This window comes from Rhea americana, unplaced genomic scaffold (genome assembly GCF_003343005.1).
Source record: "Rhea americana isolate MKP2758 unplaced genomic scaffold, rheAme1 scaffold_29, whole genome shotgun sequence".
NCBI classification, from domain to species: Eukaryota; Metazoa; Chordata; class Aves; order Rheiformes; family Rheidae; genus Rhea; species Rhea americana.
Genome location: NW_028186412.1, coordinates 2893275 through 2917581, shown reverse-complemented (window position 1 = coordinate 2917581; position 24307 = coordinate 2893275). Strand labels below are relative to the sequence as shown.

The window sequence follows — 24307 nt, the reverse complement described above, 5'->3', positions numbered from 1 at the left end:
AATAATAATAAGACCAGAGGTCAATAAGACAATTAGAGGTCTAAAATTACCAATGGGGAAAAGCTGAAATAAAAGGGAAAATATTATAAGCTTTCAAATGCATAAAAAACAGGTACAAAAAGGATGTTTTTTAAGTCCACTGTAATTAGGRCAAAAATAATTGTTACGTCAAAATTTAGGATAGATAAATGTTGAAACAGATTCCTAAGTGAAGCTGGAATCTTTATCTCTGTACACTTTAAAGAACAATTTTGACAGACATCTCTCAGAAACAACAGCTACAGTTGGGCTGATCTAGTTTCTGAAAGTGTCCTCCAGTCATACTTTTCAATGATTTTTGACTAAGGCCAAGTTGCAATTATTTTTAATGRATTTCTATTGACAATAAGAAGGGTTTCATGATTTTGTTTCTACTGTTTACTAAAGAATAAAATGCAATGAAATGAAAAAACTATTCTATCCAGAGAATTCATGTTTTTAATCCAAACTAACCAATGAGAACAAAATACARAGTTAATCACTTGATGTAGAATCCTATTTATTATCAAGCTTACTTTGTAGCCTCTGATTGAGGTGATCAAGAGACTGGAAAATCTTCTGTTCTTCTATCGAAAGTGCACTCATGCCTAGACACTGGGCCTTGTTAAGAAGCGAGGGTTGTTTGGCTGGTTGCGCACTTTCCATAGCTGCGAGGATTTCATCTTCTGCACATGAGGTACTRGCTAGTTTTTCTGCCATAAGAAACTGAACTGTGCTCTCTGAAACTAAAGAGATTACAAGAGTAACTTTTCAAATGAGAAGAACTCATGACATTTAAATATACTACTTGCTTTCATGACTATATGTCTGCAAAACACATAAAATTCACATTAAAAGAACAAAGAGGTGGCAAAGTCAAGAAGCAATATCCGTAAGAAAATGGTATAGTTAAGATCACTGCTACATCTTACAATGGCGTGATACCACAGCAAGTTATAACAACTTTATTAATATATAATGATAGTAACCAACGCCTGTCCGTGTTACTATAATATAGTTAAATACAAAGCGAGAAGGATTGAAATTTGACTATATTTCATAATGCTTTTAGAAAACCATTGATATCACGATATACAGTGCTACTCATACACTTCTATGAAAAAAATAGGTCTACACAACAAACTACACTTTCTTAGAATCACTGATGCCAAAAACACAAGGGATGTTACGTAGCAGATATATTAGGTCACTATTTTACCTATAACAAGGACCTGAAGTGTTACTATACCTTCATTAGATTCATAGGTGTTATTCATATATTGTACTGGCTCAAACGCAGATTGAACAGGACTCAGCTGGACAAAATATATTGAWTTCTATTAAAATATTATAAGAATATTTTAATGCAATTTAAGATAACTGTAATACTTTTTGAACAATTTTATTATTTCATACTACTAAATGTAATATTTTCAACTGCAAAAATATGAGCATATACTAATACAATGTTTGTGTTCTAGTTGGTGTTATTATCTTTATTAACAGTGTCAGAAGGCTGACTAAACATCAAAATTCTCTGATATAAAMCAAAACTTTGATATTCCTGAAACTTTTTCCATTTTGGGGATTAATAATCTTTGTTTTCATAGTATCTAATATTTACCTGTGTACAGTGAGTAGGCTTCCATCTTCTAGAGGATATATTTTGTCTTCTTCCTTCTAAAAAAGCTCTCTGTCTATTTTTACAGCTGTCAGAAAACTGTTTTTGTCTTCTAACAGGAACAACACCTTAAAAGAGATGCAGACAAAAACAAGCCAAAAGCGTCTAAACACATGATAAAGACACTAGTAACAAAACTACTAATAGTGGGTAAATTTTTCTGACCAAATKTAGGTGTTTATGTTCTATAAGTTTACTTGTGATCTCTCTGAGTTTTTTTATTGTTAAAGGAGATTAACAGGCACTTCTAAGGTATATTTCATTTCATTTCATTTCATATTAGTGTGGGGATATCAAGTCCATATGATTAGTTTGTATGTAGACATTTATAAGCAGGTTAGGTGAAACCCCACTTTGAATCCTAGATAATCAAGATGGTTTATATAGAGTAAGATGCCTCCTGGTCTTAGAAAATAAGAGGGAAATTAGTAGACAGTCTTTTAGTGAATTTTATTATTTGTAGAAGTAGTAATTCATTCATCCTAGAAGCAGATTTGAAACTATTCATCAGGCTGCAACCATCAATAGTAACATGGTTCACATTAGCTTTGGTAGGTTGCTATTTAGTTATATATGAATTATTGTAATGTGACTCACCATGCTGAGTGTCACCTGAAAAGGAAAGGAAATGTGATCATGTAATATTGGCTATGGAGGAGCATTTAAAAAGAAGCAAAGAACCCCCTTGCTATATTAGTAATCATACAGTGATTTTCTGAAAAAATGAAATCTGAAGTTAATCTATTGATGTGCATCAACATTTAATTTAAGTAGTATGCAAGACCTGCCTATGCCTATCTGTGCCTATGAAAAGACTCCATTGGGAAGTTTAAGACAAAAACTTAGCAAGTAATAGTATCTTTAAGGCCATGAGATACAGAGTAGTCTACCTTGTTTAACTCTGAGAATGTGAAGTAGTGCCATGTTTGTCACAGGCTAAATGTTAAACACATTTTAAAAGCATTTTACTGGCACCAAAGAACTTAAAATAATTTTAGTATCCAGCTACAGAGAATAATACATGCCAGCCAGAAAATACACCATTGAAGCCTGGAATCCCATTTAAAGGAAGATWCTCATGTACAATAACTTTATTTTATTAATCTTGTTCCAACTTACTCTTCTTTCAGCATACATTGCAACAGACCACATTTTTTATAGTTTCCTCACAGACCTTATTGAACCCTGTAATATTGCTACAACAGATAATTCACTCAAGAAGAACAATGCAGCATTCAGTCTCTCTTAGCAAGTGCTTCAGGTCAAAGACTGTGATGCTCTCTGTGCATGTAGAGGCAATAGCACAAACAATAGCAAGTCGTTAAGAGTTATCTAGAGCATTTAACATAAAGACGACTTACAAACCACAACATACCTAAGCAGATACTGAAAAAGAGTCACTCAAATTATAAAAGGATGTTACTCAGCYCTTCCTCTACAAGAATTTGAGCTACCTAACACTGGGAATGTAGTTTTAAAAGTTGCAGTGAAGACAGTATGTGCAGTGGGCACATGCCCAAGTTTGRACCACTAAACTTCCTATCACTAATTTGATATCCAAATGAGGACATAAACAGGCAAGTATCTCTGCTGGAGGCATCATGCATGGTAGCACAATGCTCCATCTTAATTTATTTCCATGTAAAATCAAATAAGTAAATTTAACACAGCTYAAGTTCATCTTTTTTTTTCATCTTAAACTAGAATGGGCAAGCAGATTAAACTTTGTATTTCTTCTACCTCCTTTAGGCCAAGGATATTCAAATACCCCTGTTTGTTTCCAACAGAACTGTTCCAAAATACTTGGTAGTTAAAACTATGCATCTACTGGAAATAAAACTAGAAATGCACTTTTAAATTATGGAAATTATTCATCGTGCTRGAAAGTATCTTTGAGCTGCATGACTGATCCTCAGGATGATCACAGTATGTTCAGAAGTACGGGATGCTGCTCATGGATAAGTAGGGTTTACAGTTTCAGGAGCTCTGCCTCCACCAGGAAGTAAACCACTGGACAACTCTTGTAGTATAAATTACAAGCAAAAGGATGCCATCATTGCCTGAAGGCAAAGATGTGTAGCTAGGCAGCAGAGGAGAAGTAAAACAAATCAAAAAGTTTGAAACATAGTTTGAAATGTAAAAAAACAGGAGGAGATTAAGGTTTGTTCWCCTGAACTTTCTGAGGGATCTCTCCTTTATCTTGCCAACAACTCTGCACCATAATGTTTCCAAGATTATTTTTAACAAAATGAGGTATTGGTCCTAAAATTTATTTAAATTCTTTAAAAATCAGGCATAWTCTACAGTAAAACAACATTTTTCTCGTAGGGACTTCTTTCATTATTAAATTTAAATCTACAATATATTTGATTATTAGCCGTATTAATGAGACTAAATCCTAACAATTTTGGACATTTACAATGYCATAATTTAAAAAACATATTAGATCTACTTTTCTTTCACTCTCAGGTGGCAGTGAATGTCAGATTGCAGGCTACAGCTCCTAGTCACCTTGTAAAACTTTCTCAAATAAACTTACTGTCTTCTTTTTATGTCATTATTGAACAACCTGCCACATCTGCTCATTAGTTAAGAATACAATCCCAGGGAAAATACCCTGTTCTCAATCAATACTGTGTAGAAGTTATAAAAATGGGAATCTATAGAAACCAATAGAATATAAATAATAATGACAAGTTAAATGTTGTTCATACTGGCTGCATGGTGATGAACAGAGAGCTAAATGTCTTAACTGAAAAAAAAGTGATATAATTTTAAAAGACTTTGTTCTGAACATCCCCCAGCTCCAAACCCAGAAACAAATGATTCTTACCAGTAGCACACTCTTTCTGAGCTACAGCATTACACACTTCCTGCCATGAGGTACTGGTTTTTTCATCTGTTGGGATACRATCTAGATGTACTTCATTTTCTGCATGAATAGGTCTTCTTTTAGTGCAGGTTACTACTGAACAGTTTTGACAGGCACTCGCCTGAATGCTATTTACAGAACAAACGTTTTTTGTCAAAGGTTTGTATTTGGACTTGCTACAGCATGGTGTAGATAACATCACAGTGGCCAAGTCAGAAGTACAAGTAAAACTCTTACTATTTTTTGTAATGTTTCTATTTAAAACCTGATCTTCTAACAAAACATGTCGTTCATTTAAATAGTTACTACTAGTATTGGTAGTTTGAAGATTTGAAGAATGCAATGGTTGACACTCAAAGTTGGCTACATTTTCACCAGTTCTGGTTCCTGGCATAGGTGTAGGTGGTGGTTGAGGTGCTAAAATTTTCTCTTGAGCTTTTAAAATTTTGTTGGCTTCAGTAGCAGACTGTGGATGGATTATAGTGCCTATTCTATTCTTGGGCATAACATGTGACTGGGCTCTTGGCTGTCTAGTTATCTTTGCCTTATTTTTGTGTTGATTACCTGCCTGAATTTTAGAATTGCTAATACTTACAGGGGAGTTAATTTCTTCACCTTTTGATACCATCCAAGCTGGTTTAGCAAAATAGGATCCAGTAGACACGACAGTATTCAAAGACATACAGGCTTTTTCTGATTCTCCAGCATTAACACTTGCWTTTGGTATCTGAGAATACTCCTGCTGATTTTTTGTGCACACTGAATTTGAAGGGTGAGCAGCAATACTTAAATTAGTCTTAGGAGCATTACTTGTAGTTTGAACACACTGCTGCTGTGCAGAGGGTAATTCACTGGTGTTCTCTTCATTACATTTTTCTTTATTTTCTATTATTACATGGTGAGTTTGATCAAACCATCTTAGGTTTCCATTGTTTTTTTCATTTTCTGCATTCTTCTTTTTCATTTTTGCCAGTTCCAAACTGTCTCTGAGAGAAGACATAGGTTGAGTTCCAAAACGGATCCTGCGGTTCATATCGAAGGCTTTGAAATGACTATGCTCATATTTAGATTCTTTCTTTAAGATACTTTTAAATAATTCTGCTTCTTTTTTCTCATGAATATTGTTTTTCAGGTTTCTGTGTTGTGCAAAAATGTCAGAATTGAACTCTGTACCAGACAATAGAGACATAGTTTCAATTATATTTCCCTTTTCTTCTTTATTCTTCGCTTGCTTAGCATTGCACAGAATGGAAGCATTTTGTATGTCTTGAAATACAGGTGATCTTGGATTAATGTTATCAATATGTTTCRTATTTTCTTCTTTTGTTTCTGCCATTTTACCTAAAAGATTTTTTAAAAACACTGTATTGGTGTTTTTGTCCTTTTGTGAAATATTAGCTGAGCAAGAAGTACTGCTAATGTCAGTGGAACACTTCTGATTAGGAAATAAAATTACAGATGTTGCAATAGGTTGATAGGAGGTTTGTACAGATACACTTCTTCTCTGTGGGGTCACTTCAAAACTCTGATCGTTTATCAAATCCTGAACTCCTTCCSCTGAAATGGCCCAGGCTTTGTTAGGTTTGAATACAGGACTACCAGTGGACAATACGCCTGCCATTTCAGAAGACAGACTGTTTTTTTCTTTTATATTTTTCAGAAAAGTAAATGGATTATTTATAGGGTGTTCTTGCTTATCAGAGGCAGAGACCTTTGTTGGTTGTTGTTCTGACCTGCAAGATATAGATGATTCCTCTTCTGAATTGTTTATATGTTCAGCAGGAGTTAGAACATTATGTTTAGCTGAAGAATCATGAATAGGCAAGTTCTGGTCGTTTTGGGACTCTACATTTCTCAGACAATTATTTAAATGCCTATTTTTAGAAGAATTATTCTCATCTGTATAAAGTAAACCAGTATTTCTAATCTGTGATTTCTCTGGATTATTCAGGGCACAGTCACACTGTGTAGTCAAAGATGATTCACTCGGTGTTACGTAATTTCCATTTTGTTCTCCAGCTTCAAGACTGTCCAGGCTTGACAGGCTTTCAGAACTGGCTACTTTCTTGACTTCTTGATGAAAATTCTGAAATACAGACATAAAACAAGACTGTTAAATCTTTTATTTTTTTCATTGAATAGTTTTTTATTAATGAGAGCTTAGGGTAAAATAAAATCAAGTTTGCATCTTGTGTTTTTAAGGCTTTCGGTCATAGCAACATGAATGTTTCCATCAACTCAAATCATAGCTGTGCACAACTGCCAAAAAAGCAAACAAACAAGCAAGCAAGCAAAGTGGCCTACGGAACAAATTCTGAGGAATATGCTGTAGAGTTCAGCAAAATTAATTCTAAATTTTACATTAATTCTACAATATCACAAAAGAATAAGATTTAGAGAGTCTAAAGAGGACTGCTGTTTCTGAGTTACCATATGACACAGGAAAGTTCTTGCGCTCTAACATGAAAGGGAATTTAAAAAATGAAGGAGAATCTATGAAAACATAAGTTTGATATTGGATCTGCCCCAAACTGGAATTTTTCTATAATACTAGACTGAATATGTTTATTACGATAAAAATAAAAAGTGGCACAAGTGATTAAGATTTGCATCTTGTCATGACAAACATGGAAAATAGTTCTYGGCTATCATAATTATAATACCTCATTCTTTTTTACTGTTCTGGAAGAAGAAAATACTGTCTGATCTATAAGGTTAGATCAAGTTTAAAAGGTACACAAGAGTTCCATCCACTTCCTCAGCCTCTTTGTGCAACATGAATTCAGTGATCATAAGAAGGTCAGGCACCATCTGAAGCAAGTGTGGTGCCTTTAAGTGTGCATGTATTATGCAGATATTTTCATTACTAATACTGCACCACCCAAACAGTGAGATGCCTGACATGGTTGAAAAATATACACTTTTTAAAATGAGAGATTTGAAAATACAGATAAAACATCAGGGAAAACTTGTTTTCTGTCTCTCTCTCCCTCTCTGCTGTTAAATTCACTTCCACATGACAGAGCAGCTAAGAGATTTTAGAATGAATGTTAGAGAGTATTCTGGTGAAAAAATAAGAGAAGCTGTATTGGATATATGAAACAACCACAACTTTTTTTTTGACAAGTTACTTTAAAGTTTCATGTAGCAAGATCTGTTAAGCTAGGTAAGTGATTACATATCCTTTGGCAATTACAAAAATAGAATTAATTTTTTTAAAAAAACTTACTAAGGAAGACATAAAACAATTAATAAGAGCATATTTTCATATTAAAATTCATTCTAATAACATTTTTGTACCATAATATTGCATAGTGTATAGCTGTACAAATATTTAGAATTGCAAAATAAAATGCTTACTGAGTCCTAAAGGACTTTTTATGGTTAAATTACATCTTATCTTGCACTAAAYGTTCAGATGTTGGTACAGACTTCTATTATAGTTATGATCTGAGATAAAGAAACCAAATATAAGAACAAAGAACCAAGTGTAGGCAAAGATCCCTTTAGGGAACATTTTCAAACGAAGGCTACACAAACTAGTATCTTTCTAATAGAAAAGAATAAATAATGCTTTGTTAGTTATTTATTAACCTTTATATTTAGCTAAATTATATTGTTAACCTCTGCTTGAACCTGATCAAAGAAGGAGAAGGCATATGCTTGAAGTTTTCTATATCAAGCCAAATTTAAGAATTAACTCTGAAATTATCAAATGAGAAAAAACAAGAAGACATGGGTGCTAAGTCTTATTTCTTGTCTAAACTGGAAATTATACTTGTTTAACTAAGCATGTGTTTCTAAAAAGACTCAGTTAAATACAGGAAGATTTTTCTTAAGACTATTACATTGATTTAAAAACTGTTCTAGAGTAGGTTGGTTTGAACTAGTAAATCTGAAGGATGCAAGGAAAACTGCAACTTTTAAAAACAAAAGCAGTGCTATCTAGTTTTGTTGCAGGTTGAAAATAGATTTGATCCTTCATTACATATAATTTTGCTCTTTTGGTAAAACAAAACATCACGAGGACTAAATATTCCTGCTGATGCATCCTCCAGAAAATAAGTTAGGAACTAAGATAAGAGAAAGAAGGATTACTGATTTATACCCATTGTTATTATTATCATTAATTAATACTCTGTTTAACCCTCTAAAGAATTTGTGGAGGTCTAGGATTACTATAGAAAAGCTTCTTTATTTCCTGGAAGCTGTGTTTACCAGCACACCTACCAACACCACTGTCTTTTATAGGCTAACTCCTAGRTGCTGGCTCTTAGCATCCCTACTGCAGATGCCAGCATCTAGGCTAAACAAAGAATTAAGCCCCTGAAACTGAATTCATAATGATATTTATTAAATCACTAAGTTGCAGCCTTGAGCATCACAATGTATAAGTCACTTTGTGTCTAGCTTGTTAATAAACAACTTTTCTTAAAGCAGTCTGCAAATTTAAGAGATGGAGCCATAAAAAATAGAATGAGACTGCATAAYTGAAAACTGTCATAAGGCAAAAACATAAAGGAAAAATAAGCTTGAATATGCAATATTAATTCTGGAGYCCCTTAATTTTCAATTAATAAAATAATCATTTCAATGTTATCTGTAGAATGTGATGATATAATTTAATTAGCAAATTCACAGTTATTTACCAATCTCTTGTTATATTCAATGCCATTTTGGTTATTCCAGAAAGGAAGAAGAGAGATCAGGTAAAAAAATATATATATATATATATATATATAACCATTTATATTTCCTTGGAATTTACAGATTGTAGGAGAAAAACAAGGTAATGATGTTTTAAACAAATATTTTGTAATTAAATTTATTTCCAGACAATAATTCAGAGACAGAAATCAAAGGGGAATAATTCTCGGATTTTTTTTTTCCACTTTAAGGCAAAGAAAYAATCCCCTCTCAGAGCAATGGCTAAAGTCTTAATAGGGAGACTTAAATCCCTGAAATGATCCTTCCTGGAAAATCTTTCCAACCAAGTCTGATTTATGGGGRAAGAATAATTGATGAAGGAAAGTATTTCTTCATCTTCTAGAAAACTCAAAATCTGCCTTCCTGGATTATTCTGATTCAGATTTTAAGGTAAAATACACAAATTGGACAAAGTTTTATAAAAGCATTTTTTGACAGTGTAAATATTATCACAAAGGTAGCATAATTTTGCAAATGATGCCACTTTGTCTTGTGCACTGCAGAGCAGCAACAAAGGCAGAAAGTGGTTGACTGTTTTACCTGAGGAAATCTTAAATCAGTTATATAAATCCTTTTTTAATATTATATATATTTATATATGTAATAYTAGAAATATTCTTTAGAAATAAGCTTATCTAATGAGACAGTTTCACACAATAGTCAACATTCTCTGCATGTTTCATTAATCTAATCACKTATTTTCCAAACATTTAGTGATTTACTCTCTTTTAGTACTACAAATCACTTTAAACAGCTATAAAGTATGGTAAAAATAATTTAGTGCATAGATACGTGCATGCGTGTAGATGATGCTTGTAATACCRAGAATTCTGAGAAACGATACTTGCGTTCCCGCCCTTCTTTATAAATACTGAAGTATTTTATGCCAAGTGGAACAGCATGCATTGAAAGACCAGTATGGAGTACATCAATGGTTGTACAATATCTTGAAACAGGAATTTAAACTTGGCTTTCTGTTTCTCAACTTAGAGAAGGGATTTCAACTCAGATTTCACAGATTCCATTTGAAAGCCCTAATTATCATTTTATAAAGGAAGAGAAAAATATGATCCCCATGTTGTAAACTCTACCTATTTCCTCTTGTAAATTAGCTCTTCCTTCCAAGAATTTTGTTTAAAAAGCCAAAAGACAGCGATAAAAATGTTCAGTCAATCTAATTCAATCATAATTTATTTTGCTGGAAGAGCATAAAGCATTGGACTGACCAAAAATTTCTTTCTGTGCCACTAAATTARAGAGATGATGAAAAGAAAAAGACAATGTATGAATAATATTATTCCTTGACACAGTTGAGCCATTTAAATGGAAATTTTCTAAATTATTCAATGCAACACAGCTGCCAGAAATGGAGAATTTCAACTCAGATAGTTAACATTTGGAAAAATGGTAAGAAATTGAAAGTAAAGTCATTYGGTGAAAAGCACTTCAGCTACAGACAGTGCTATCAGCTCCACCTTAAAGATTTTAKTTATGCCTATAATAAAATTAGAAAAGGACTGTGTAGTAAAACCTTTGMTTCTGAATGAAGTTAACAATACYAAGATCTTSCAAATGGAGCATATTTATGGACATMTAGCAAATGATGATTTGATGCACCACTGAATTTGGTTTCATGGCTCAATCCTAACTGTTGCATAAAATAGAAGTCTATCGCTCCCAATATCTTAAGCACAAGGATTTTGGAAAATAGTAGAAGGGTCACTAAAAGCCTTGACTTAAAGATACAAATCTTTAGGGGTGGAAAGTAGGGAACACAACAAGATCTAGTGGTAAGGGTCTACATGGAACTTTATTGCTCTATAGAAAAGAAAAGAATTTTAGGAATCTTTATAATCCTGTTGGGCCTGTAAAAACAGAAACAAAGAGAGGTCAGTCAAAGGATCTCGATGRATTGTTAGACTGCAAAGCATGTGCACAGAGGAATATTTTGAAGTTAGTTTCAGAAAGAMAAGTGCTGATGAATTGACTTTGGACAACAGATGGTTACATGACTATTGAAGCCCATTCACATCAGTAACATTAGTAAATGTATTACATTGTCCCTAAAAGTCACAAAGCATATGCACACCAGTAGAATCCAAGTATTAAACCTTGAAACTCAGACCTCAGAATAATGACAAGAGCTTTCCTGATGATAATTTTTCTAACTGGAGTCCAAAACATGTAATTCAAGAAACAAACTCCAAAYGTTTCAAGTATAAATATTTATAATTTGAAAGTATTTATCACAGGGAAGAAGCTGAGCAACCCCTAGTGGTAGCAGCAAAATAAATTCTGGGGAAAAGAAGGCAAAGAAAATTTTACAGAACCCAAAGCATTTTCAAAACTTCACTAAATCTTATAAACAAAAATTCTTGTATTATATGCAGTGTTCACAAATGATTATCGTCAAACTTAGAGGAAAAGGTCATACATAATTCAAGGCAGTTTTTTTCCATAGAATTCAAATAGAATGTGATGATTTGTTTGGTGAAATATAGTACCTCACAGTCTTATGGTATAGTAAGATTTTTTTTTTAACTATTGTATAATTAAAGATAATTGATTCAAAGAGTTTGCTTTTTYTTCCCTATAATTCTAAGATATCCTAATGCAGCTACTTCCAAGCTCAGCATCATCATTGAAGGAGGGACTTGCAAACACTATACTATACACTATAACTAAAATACTATAACTATAGTATTGAAAAAAGTAGAATTTTCTATATTTTGTTTGAAARTAGCTACTTATAGTTCAGTTTTACAAGCATCACTGTCTTCTCTGAGTGGACATTCCCTCTTCCATCTTTTAGGCTTGGAAATAAGAATGAATACAAACYGACAAACTTGCCACAACAAATTGCATTTACAATCTCTTCAACCTTAATGAAATTTACTCTCATAGAACGAGATTTTCTCTATTATTGAGAGTTCTCAAGATTCTCGTGAATACCCATTTGAACAAATCAGGTACAAAGACAAATATACATATTGATATTTTCAGGCATATCAAAGAACTCAAAATATGATATGTGACTGCATACAGTCCTTCAAAATTTATCTGTGCAGAKATATAGAGTCAAAGTCCTCTAGTGAGCTCATAGCTATACGTGTCACCAATGTAAAGAGATGATGCYTCACTGTGCTAAGGTCATTTCAGACACCAATAGCCCAGGAGAATAATATTCTAGAAATATGAGAGTAAGTGTTTGCAGAAGATACAGTATTGAATACTGTATTTCCAATATCAAAGATAACATTGACTAACGTAATGTTTYACACTTAAAAGTACAGTTTAAAGAAATCACCTAGGAGCTCTGTTCTTGATTTTCACTGAGTTTCTAAGATGAATTTTTAAACTGATTTGGATATAGAAGTTAGTTTGGGTCTGAAGTTAAGGAGTACTCCAGGGTTGTTACTATGGACATAGTTACTATGTTACTATACACCTGCATCTATTTCAAAGAGGACAAAAAAGGACATAGAATTTCATAAAATTTGAAGTCAATGCCTAAGAAATCACTACACATTACTAAAAAAAAAAAAAAAACCTACCATAACTGTAGTTTTAGAACATTGTGAGCTGCATTGTAGTAATCAGTGAAACAGGAACTTAAATGTGGATTGCAAGTAGCCAATTTAAGCTTAGATCTAGCACAAGACTTCTGAAATACAGTTAATGGCCAGCTATTTTAGGTTTACAGAAAGAAAGATAACGTGACAGGTATCTTTGTGGAATTTGTGAAATTCTATGCTGAAATGACCCTACAATTTTAAGGATTTTTGATTTCTAATTGAAATACTTTTAAAACTTACTCTAAATGATCTATTAGGAGGGCACAGGCAATGTGCCCTCAGATGCTCATGGACCTCAGTGTCTAATGGACCTTTAATTTTTATTGTGCTCAGGAAACTTTCTGTTACATTTAAGAATTGTTAGGAATCGCATGAAAAAGAGCATACCTCCAAGTTGCTGAAATGCTGTTTTTCAAGGAGCTGTTGCATTTCTTTCAGATTTTTCTGGAAGAGAAGCTGATTACAATCCATGTCTGTTCTACTGCTCTCCTGCATCATTTTATCACAAGCAACCATTGCTGAAATCTGCTTCTGATGGAAATAACCGTTTCTAGATGCTGATGAGGATGAAGTGTCATCTGTGGTACTTGATGCAAGGAAGTAACTTATTACTTTGACTTATTGCTATGCACAAACTATACACTCTCAAATATGTTCCCTTCAAAAAGTATACAGCATCAATAATGCCTGGTAATTAAATGATAGCTAAACAATATGTAACTACAGGTGATGCTGTTAGTACTGTCTAAAGTTAAAACTGTCCAACATTTTCCACTTTAAATCTTCTTTTCCAATATTTGTAAATTATCAGACTTTTCTGATTGTGTAGTTGGGTGACTGCCTCAAGCTGAATTATTCTGGAAAATGTCAGCCAACAGTTTGCTCATTTTCACAAATGGAACAAGGAGGATTTTTTTTTTTAATAAGCAAAATGGCCTTTATCTTTCCATAAGGTTGGCTCATTTAGAGCATGACTACATACTGTTGCTCTCAGATATTCCTTTACTTCAGATGGCAAGAARGTTCTGTATTACCTGAAGAGCTCAACTCCACTGACAACCTGTAATGTCAGTAATATGGGACATTAAAGAATCTATATTTGCGATCTGAAAAAAAATGAGTATCTACTACAGCTGTGTACTGTGGTCAAGGTGAGCCAAAAAGGTCAAGACTGAGGAAACCACAGGTTTCTACAGGCTAAGAGTTAGCACAACTATGGGGCTGGTTGACACTCAGGAATTAAAGAAACCTAGAAGCATGTCAAGTCAAATGACAAAGAAAATGTGCAAACAGAGGCTGAAAAAACAGGGAGTCTGTAACAAGATATGGTCAAGAATGAATAGCAGACAGAGTTGGAACAGAATTGGTAAGATCATTAGGAACAGGAAGTAAGGTTTAGAAAATGAAGCAAGAACTAGGTATCAAGGATGACAAAAGCAAGAAACAAGTTGCTTTAATCAAGAAGAAAGGCAAGTAGGAAAATAAAAAGAAGAGAAAGAAAAACACAACACACCAGCTTGTAGGCTAATCAAGCCTTAGTTCCTTGGAAGTAAATCTATTACAGGTTGAAAAAAGAATGGAATCAAAATTGCATGGGATATAAACTGAAATTACAGAGGAAATTGTAATTAGGAAATAAATGAGTGTTCAGATTCTTATAGAGGATGAGAAATTGAACAGCTGGAAACAAAACAGGACCATGGGATGAATATACAAGCTAAAATATCCTCGAATGTCAAAAGGAAAAAAAAAAAAAAAAAAAAAGGCACGAGAAGAAGCAAATTATCCAGATAGAATACTTTATACCTCATAGAACAGATGGCTTGATAACCACAGCAGTCTGAGTGAAGCTATACCTGAACRGGGACAGGGTTAGCCCTGACTATTCCCAGATCTCCACTGAAGCTCTGAAAGGAATGGCTTGTGTCAACTCCTTTTCCACTTTGTCTAATAGACCCAAACAACTTAATGATGTCTCATAATATTTTAATTAGAACAGTTCAAAAAACTGCTTTTTTTGCTGCTACAGAGATCATCTAAAATCTTAAAGAGAGTAAAAATCTGCTGTTTATTGAATACACTAAGCAATTTACTTCTTTTGATCATCAGAGTAAAGAGAAATGCTTACCTGAAGTAGGTTTTGTTTCTAGTAGGTGAGCAAAATCCTCGTGTTAAAACTGATTCTTTAATTTGGTCCAGAGCTGCTTCTAACTGAAGGAACACTTTTGTCCGGACTAGACGTATTAGAATAGAAGATGAAATAGGAAAAAGTATTTTAAAAGTTATAATATCTTACCATAAATGTTTTAGGATTCTTAAGTTTGGGACCCTAAATCCAGACTAAGTTAAAATAAACTGAATGGTTTGAACTTCAGAAATGCTGAAACATCTCAGGCTCTCTCTCTCTCTCTCAAAAAAAAAGCCATTCTATTTAAGTGCTTACAGTAACACATGGATTCAACAATTTTGATATTTGTTTTTAGACCACGTTATTGAAAAAGCAAGCAGTTGAAAACACAGCACCAACTTTATTTTTACATCATGATTATGCTCATGTAATAAGCCAAAATTATGGCTTTTAGGTATTTTACAGAGGCCAAATTGTGACTTAATAACTGAATCAGTGGAAAAAGAGTCTAGACAGGCACAAATTGTTGCCTCTTACAGATAAGGAAAGGTAAGGYAGAAAGTGGTAAAAGCAGAATTGCTATAAAGAAAATCCAAGAGAGAAAAATGTGATCTGATGTATTGCTAAATAGTCTGGGATGTTAGCAAAGCTATGAAGAAGCCCTGAAATAGTACCATTCTATTTTGTTTTTTTAATCTGACATTTGATCTTCAAGTCAGAGACATTACCTCACAGTTGGCACAACTGCAGTTGGGAGAGTAAATCTGTTAAAGAGTATTTAAGTAATGTACCATATCTTAAGAGTTTCAACACTGGAAAGTTGACTGGAAATCAGACTTGGCTGAAGCTTTTAAAATCTCCTGCCAGTCTACGCTGATTCCAACTAAGAAGGCAGGAACTCAGCTGAGGCAATCGCTACTTCCCAGTAGGGTTAAAACAGCTTATAAAGCTGACTAATTCTGTAGAAGTTATGTAATACATTAATATATTCTAAGACTGCTTTTWCTTAATAATAAACAAAATACTCATTCCTGAATGTTTCATGTTCCAATGAGTGATCATTATATTATCCTAATAAGTTTTCACTGACCTTATAACACCTTATGCACAGCTGTGAAAATACAGTATTATAACCAATAAGCACATTGCAATGAAAAAAAGTGGAGGAGAGAGAAAAAAAAAAGGAAGCTGCGACATCCCTGGGAGCTGAYTACATACTGTGATTAGCATATAAGGAAATAGGTCATAATACAATTTTTAGAGCAGAAGTTGAGGTTTTTTATTCCTTCTACCCAATTTGTAGTAAATATCAGGTCTGAGCTTCTTGTCAGTTATGCTTTGCTTATACTAATGAATTCAATTGATTTGAGTAAAGTTAATTGTTCAATTTTGCCTCAATTACATTTTGTTGATAACCAGACAAATGCATGCATCACAAAATAATTTTGCATTTTAATTTACAAACCTGTTTTCTTTTGCTGAAAAAAAGGGACATGAGCACGTTGGAATTTTTCAGTTGCTTCCTGAAGTTTAACTTTCCTTTGCTGCAGAACTTGCTCTCTAAATCTTTGCTCTTTTTCTTTCTCTTGCTTCCATCGTTCTTCAAGGGCTCTGTATTTTAAAAGCAAATGTAGATGATACCTGGGTTTTCTAATTACACTAACAGAAATAGCTTTAACGTATTTGCTTATTATCTTGTAATTTTAGTACAAAAGCTYACTTCTCTGCAAATTACATGCTGTAAAGTTCTGCACAGCTGGATTTTTAGGGTTTGTCTGAAACTAAACAAGACAGTACATGACAAAGAAGAGACATACCATAATCATTTTATCTCCTTAGCTTTAATCAGAGATTTGATGCCTTCTTATACATGAACTAACACATAGATTCAATCATTTCTTGTTGCCAACATCACTTTCACCACACTCCTTACAATACCAGGCAAATTTGTCACAGTGGACAAATCAATAGGAAGGTGAAGCACAAATGCTGTGTGTGCTTGCTTTTCAGGAGCTGCAGGGAAAAARTAACAGTTTAAAAGTTATGATTCAGAAATAGCACAATGGAATTAGACCTTCACCTATAAATATATAAAAGTCTGTATCAGCTTCCAACTGTTGAGAAACTTCCTGAAAGATGATCAGATTAGTAGCACAAAACTGAAAAAAAACAGTAACTTGAAGCTAGCCTTCATGACTGACAAAATCAGTTATTAWTAGTAGCTTATGCTAAAAACGTGTCCTTCTGCTGGCCAGAAAGCTAGCCGAGTTCTAATCTAAAACAACCATTGTCACCAAAGCTTTCCTGCTGTAGGCACAACTTGGTGAAGCTATGTGGAATTTTTATTCCAGCTGACAGAAGCATTAACTTTTGCTGAGAAAATTAAACTGCATTCTTGAGTGAAATATACCCTCTACCAGTAAAACTACCGGCACAGTGCCTAGGTGGGCAAAGTAATATTTAAATATGTTGAATTTCTAAAAAGTCTGCAAGTTGAACTTCTAAAAAGTCTTCTGTGCAAGGATCACAGCAACTGGAAGCTTCCAGTGTTTAAAGTTTTCTGTATGTTAGAAATATTATCTAACTGGGCACTAGTACACTAAGCAGGATCCTACTTCAAGCCAAGATTAATGGTAAAGAAGGTAGTAAATTTTAGCTGGAGCATCTTTGTTTTTCTCATCGCATTAAGATACCTTTTCATATCTTTAACAACTTGTAGTTGTTTCATAGAACTTGTTGCTTAATGGAGCATAGGTGCTACTTAACAGTGCTACTCCACAACTCTAGCTATTTTATTTATTCTTCTATTTTTAGGGAAAAAGTTCACACTGGAACATTCAGCTTTACCCTCCCTAATTCCTCTTTCAAARTACTGACTGATCACCTGTAAAAACAAACAAAAACTAATTTGAAATAGGTACCTTTTATTTTTGAAAGTCTAAAGRCCATAATTATACACTAGTAAAAAACAGGAAAAGTGCCAACAATAATTCCCAAATACACACTTTTGTGGGTATATGGGTTAATCCTCTTGGAAGCCAAAGTGTAATAAGACACAAAAATAAATAACTTTCACTCTTTTGAAAATTCACATATGCATGGTTATCAGAATACATAGCTAAACTGCTCCCCTATTTTATGGACAAACATTGTGCTTGATCAATAGACAATATATATAGAAAACAAAAAAGTGAAAATGCAGTATAAACAGATTTTATGCAGCTATTCAMATCTTACATTATAAAGACTACATATCTGCATTTCTGGCATGGTGACAACTGTACAAGATTAGAAGTTCACCATAGAACTTCTCTCCATACCATAAGGGAAAACTGATAATATGACCTTCTTCTCTCCTCTTGACTGCCACTAACATGTGTACYTCCACATAGCTATGGAATTAAATCTTTACACCTCCCACACAATCAATGTTAAACTCAAGATAGACAATGGAGCATCATATAGAAAGATAAAAGCAAGAATAGAGACAAAAAGTACAAAATGATACACCGCTTTACTAATATATATAGCATTCTGGACCAATGTTTTTCTAATCAGAATTTAGCTATCTAAAACTCCATAAATTATTACAGAATCTGTATGAGAATGATAAGGTATTTTCTGCTYGTTTGAGATAGTAAATAACAAAATAAACCACCCTAAACTGTACCACGGTATGCATAGCTTAATTGGAAGTTTTAATATATCCCTTCATCTACTGGAAAAGGGAAACTTAAATTTGAACTTTAATAAGGAAATTAGCAAATGTAGATGAAAGTTTTTTAAAAAAATATTTACTCCCTAGAGGTCCTACCCCAATATACCTTGCACAAACTAAGTTTTACAGACTGTGAAGAAGCATCATTAACTTTCAAATGAACGCAAAACKGGAAATAAGCACTTTAATTTCTAGTCTTTATTCTGCTTCAGCACCTTTGCTCCAACTCTTCTGAAGTAGCAGAAGCAATGAGGAAGAGAAATAGTCACGCCAGCTATCTCCAGGWGCCCAAATTATAAGTCTTGCCCTACATAGAAGAAGCAAGAAAACAGGTAGCCTGATTCACTGTTTGGAGGACCCTAATTAGGACCTTGCTCTGAATTGCTAAAAAGCTTACTTAATATTTCAGCCATGCTGCAAGATCTTGTTTTTGTCATTTAATCAAACAAGTGTGCTATTGTTTGTAATAAATRTGTCTTTATTACTCAGATTAAGAATGGTTCTGCAAATTGAATATGCTTTCATAATTTTTAGAGAAATTCTTCATACTGAATCTTTTCCCTTCTGCCTGGACCATACATCATGCTGACAGATCTTCAGATACAAASCAGACAATGGCCTAAAAGTGTAATAAAAATTATGTCYTGCTGTAACATAAAAATACTTATTATTCATTACTAAACAATACAGATTATTTTCAAGCAAATAATTGTTTTAAATCATTTACAGTTTATGCCATAGAAAAATAGTATACTGAAATTACATTACATTCATACTATAGGAAAAAGTTAAAGAAAAAATGGACAGTATGTCTTATTTCATTATTTTGATTATGTATCATAGCAATACAGTCTAATTCACATAACACGATCCAAATACTGAACATTTGCAAATTTGTTTGTCAGAAAATAGGATAGTTGTCTTGAGGCACAAGGTGAAGACAGACAAGCAGTTATCCAAATATAGAAAGAATTTGCAGAGAAATATATCCACATGAAATGCCCTCRTACAATTCAATTAAAATTTCACAAGCGTATTAATTGTTAGTACACAACTGAAGTTTCAGAAATAGAGCTAAAGTTCATTATAAACTTTTAGTATTCCAATATTTTGCTTAAGATAAAATCTGCTATAGAAATCTGCAATATTTAACATCTTCATCCTGACTGAAAGTATAGGAAAATAACAATAGAGAAAACAGATTGGCTCATCCTGGAAAGTATTTTAAAAATATTCTTCTCCATCCCTTGAATCTTTTTAAGAAGCAACTCAGGAAGGACTTTATTTGAACTACAGTTGTTAAATTCGTCCATGTGGGAAATTCTACAACTTTGCACCTGGAGTAATTCCAGAGAATAACACCAAAAAGGAAAGAATAAATTCTGACAGAGTCCTTCACTATTTATTTTTTAAAACAAATTTAGAGCRTGGAGTAAAGTATACACTTTTCCACATTCCTAATATCTAGAATATAAAAAGACTCTTGTTCCATATTGCTGGAAATGAGCAAGTCCAAATGCTGATGCAAGAGGTCTTTCTCACCACAGCTCATCATGATCATTGTTTTGTTTGGATTAAGCCAGGAGGGGGAAGAAAGCACCTTATTTTAAATGTAAGAACATGCATTAAAGACATTCAATGCAGCCTGCATCATTAACTTCTTGATCTCACAGAATGTAAATTGCAACACTCACCTAAGTTATGTAAAATAAATAATTTTACAAATGCACAATAGCACCTTACAGAAAAACAGTTAAAACAAATGTTAGTTCATCCACTCTCCTTAAACCAGCAGCTAGGGTTTAGATCACAGATATTATATTGGCAAAAGAATAAGACTTAAAGATGGGGAGTTAGCAGAAGTATTTCCTGACTGATGTTTTTTTAACCTAGTTTTTCTGCCTACTATAAACAATCCAGCAGAGCAGCAATTTTGCAATGGCTGCCAAAGTGTTTATAGCAAATTTGGAATATGAAACTTAAAAGATTCAGCAGTTTCACATATGCATACATTATGTAGAAGGTATTCTTATTTTAAAACCAGTAGATTAACCAGATGGTGGAACTATTTCCTGATTAATTTTATTAAATTATCTCTATGGTAAAGTGATGGATGCTACATTCTCAGGTGGACTAAATGCTTATTATTACCTTAGATAAAAATTAAAAAAAGAACATATATAGTGCACATCAAATGCCAAAAAAATAACCTTTTGATACTGAGTTGATATTATCCATTAGGATGAAATTATCTATCATTTTAGTGTTTGCAAACTAGCACATAGAAATTTTTAAAATATGGAATCTTTTTTTATACTTAATGATTACAGCAAGATCAAGAAAAGGCCATAAGATGGTGTTATGCTCAAAATGTTTCTTATAGGCAAAGAGTAAAGATGCCTTGCATCCTTTAAAAAGTCTGCTTAGGTTGCTCATAAATCAATTCTTTACTTTAAGTGAGATATTTGCCAGGGCCATAGGAATACACATTAACTAGATTCATGGTCTTCTCTAAKTACCTGATAATCCTCAATATTAGAAATAATACAGTTTGAGTTGTTAACAGTTTCTAACCTCTGTTCTTCTGGGTCCTGAGGCTGCTAGTTCATTCTGGTAACAGGGAGTTAYGACAAAGTGTCAGCATCTGGAGTCCTTTTTTGGAAGGAGTGTGATGTTCACATTGATTATTTCTTCCTCATTCTAGGACCCACTTGGAGTCGCTTTTATATGTTTGCTAACACACTTTTATATCTCTGCTCCTACTTCGTTGGTCTGAAGCTCCACGTTACATTAGAACTTTTATGTATGTTAGATGCTATTTCTTTGTTCTCTTTGCTATCCCTAAAACCAATTTTGCCCAGTTCTAGGTCTGCATTTCTTTAACTGACCATTGGTGAGTTATTTATAGGTGTGGGGGCCCCCAGTGCCAGTCTCTTATCATGCCACGCCTGTACTCCTTTATGCTGCATCCTGTGTCTCCACTCCTCAAGGCCTCTGCTATCGTATCAGGCCTGTGTTTCTCTACAGTACATCATTGTGTTAGAGTCATAAATATCTCATTCTACAGAGAGTAACTGCTTGTTACTGCTATCTGTATAAAACTATAGTTCTACCACACAAAGATAAACAAAAGCAAAATAAATTAGCTACAGACACCTGGTCAATTAGAGGAATTGCTGTYACAGCTAAACCAAGTAAATCAAAGCTACAGGCAGGTCAAGAAAAGTTCAGACACAGCAAGCTGAGAAGCCGAAGTCCTGAGGCCCTACAAACGCTGCACAAAGCCTGTGGCCTGTTACTAGCAATGGCTATGTTGTATTACAGGTCTACAGGGTTACACTGACCGCTACTTGCGGTTTCGTTCTAAGACAGAAAACAATACTACATTTGTACAATTTACCCCTTCTATTTAATGAATATTAAAGTTTTTCTTCCATTTYTGGCATTAGACTATTTTTCATTCTGTATCAACAATATTGATAAATAATTTAAAGAGCTTCTATTAAATAATAAGTGATAATCAGCCAGTAGGTGGAGCACAAAGCTTGTGCATATATTGAAAATAAACTATTTTTGAAAAAAGTATCAGTAATGTAAATAGATTGAAAACTGATATACTTAACTGAGAAAACACTTCCTTTCCCAATTACAGCAGATAGTTTTAAGTATTTGGATTTCAAGGTAATTCAGACAGTTGACTGTAAGGTTTACTTAAAAATGCATACAGATAATCGTAATAAGAGATATTCCATTTACAAAACCTACTACCTACCTAAAACCAGTAACATTACAGTACAGCARGATACAGATTTTGCAATGAGTAAGTGCAATGGGATGGCTACAGTTCCCAGCAAATCTGCAGCTGGTGTTTCAATAGTACTGAGGTATACAAACCCAAAATACAATATCTTATTCATTTGTATCATGTATGTTCTTAGTCACCACCTCTTATTTCTGTAATGTTGTTATTTAAACAAAATATTTTTGTGAGCTACTGCCCCAGAGTATATTATTTTTCAAGCTGACTTTGAAACTGCAGAATTATGCATTAGTGAGGTAATGAAAGAACTGACTTCACTGATATTCAGGCAATTTGTATAAGGACATAAAGATAATTAGTAAACCTTGTTCATTACAGTTAAGTAMTGTTAAAACTAAAGAATYGGGTCGGTATAGGAAATGTAAAGAAGTTGCTTCATGACATCTGATAAGATATGAATATGGTTCCCTTTAAGTATTTCCTGTAGTTCCTTTTAAGTATTCATTTGGAAAAGATCTGTAACTTAAATTACTAAGACTTTGCTTTCCAAAGCTATACCTGTTCTTTCTTGTGCAGGTGATGTTTTTGTCCTTTACTAATAAACTAATTAACTGAGCGCATCTTATCAGAAGCTGAGTATTTTTAATGCTGAAATTGCTCGATATTAGAGATACTGACAACAGAGTAATACATTATTGTMTGGGAGAATTTCATTATGAGTACATTCAGAAAAGGTTGAAAACAAAAGACTTCAACTTTACAAGCTCTCTCTATATATGGAGCTTAAAATGTGCTGGGCAGTAAGGGCTATCAGAGTTGCAATCAAGCTTGGTATATAACTTGTACTTACCAGGTAAGCTGGTGGCAAATAGTTCTTCAAAAAGCGACAGGAAAAAAACAAAACAAAAACACATACAAGTTTTCCTCCACAATGCAATACAAACTAAATGAACTTAAATGACACAAAAGACTGAGAACAGCCTGGAATTGAGCTCCAGCTTCCCTAGACCTATTTACTAAAGGAAACTCATTCCTATTATTTTTCAGCAGGGATTTTTCTAAATTTAAAKTTAGAAGAATAAAACGGATAGTCATATTTTGCAGTACATGACTGTCCACTCCACAATTTGGAAAAACTAAAAACCCAAACAAACAATTTCAGATTTGAAGTTATAAAACAGCAGTGCCAAATATAACTTCTGATACATGCCTGTAAGCTCTATCAAGGATAATTTAGGGTGCAGCTAGGTACATATCTGGACTATGAGCAAGTAATGCTACCCTTAAGAARTTATCATCACAGCTAACAACTTTACATGTTTATTCTTAAAAGTAGTGGATCTTGGCTCCTGCACAGATCTGAGGCATGACTTGATTCACTGCCTATCTACATAACTGTCAGGAAAAAATATTTGATTTCAAACAACTTTTATTTCCAAGTTACTTTCTTGTATATATGCAGTGAGCCTAAATTTGTTAATTTTATTTCACAGGTTATTAACATTGTATGCACCTTCTGTCTTCCTAACTTTAGACAACTCATTTTCAGCTATTACGGGAAGAATTRTCACCACACACTTCCATCTGAACTGCTTATTATACTTGTAATTAYGTTATTATGCCATTCTCAATTATCACAAATGGGAACAATTTCATTTTATGATCACCATACCTAAAATTAACTGGCTCACCTGCATAACGTAGATTTATACTATGTTTCCTAAGGCTACAATGAAATTCATATGGAAGTGTATTTATACATCCACAAATATCAGTTTGATTATACCAATTCAGCAAAAATATGCAGACTGCCTAGTGTTTGCTTTTACGTTATAGTACAGTATTTCA

The 24307-nt window shown here is 33.5% G+C and overlaps 1 protein-coding gene across 5 annotated transcripts in view; it reads right to left on the bottom strand.

Annotated features, from left to right (window-relative positions):
- Positions 1-24307, bottom strand: part of CEP126 (centrosomal protein 126) — a 31608-nt gene that overhangs the window by 5427 nt on the left and 1874 nt on the right. For 2 of the 5 annotated variants that reach the window (XM_085309018.1, XM_085309020.1), the window contains exons 3-9: positions 16447-16592; positions 14982-15087; positions 13241-13439; positions 4533-6657; positions 1643-1767; positions 1268-1355; positions 555-764 (exon numbers count right to left, since the gene is read on the bottom strand). In XM_085309018.1, the coding sequence (XP_085165144.1) occupies positions 555-764; positions 1268-1355; positions 1643-1767; positions 4533-6657; positions 13241-13439; positions 14982-15087; positions 16447-16592 (2999 nt within the window). Of the gene's footprint in view, positions 1-554; positions 765-1267; positions 1356-1642; positions 1768-4532; positions 6658-13240; positions 13440-14981; positions 15088-16446; positions 16593-24307 lie in introns of those variants that run through there. The other 3 variants (XM_085309019.1, XM_085309021.1, XM_085309022.1) reach the window with 3 other exon arrangements.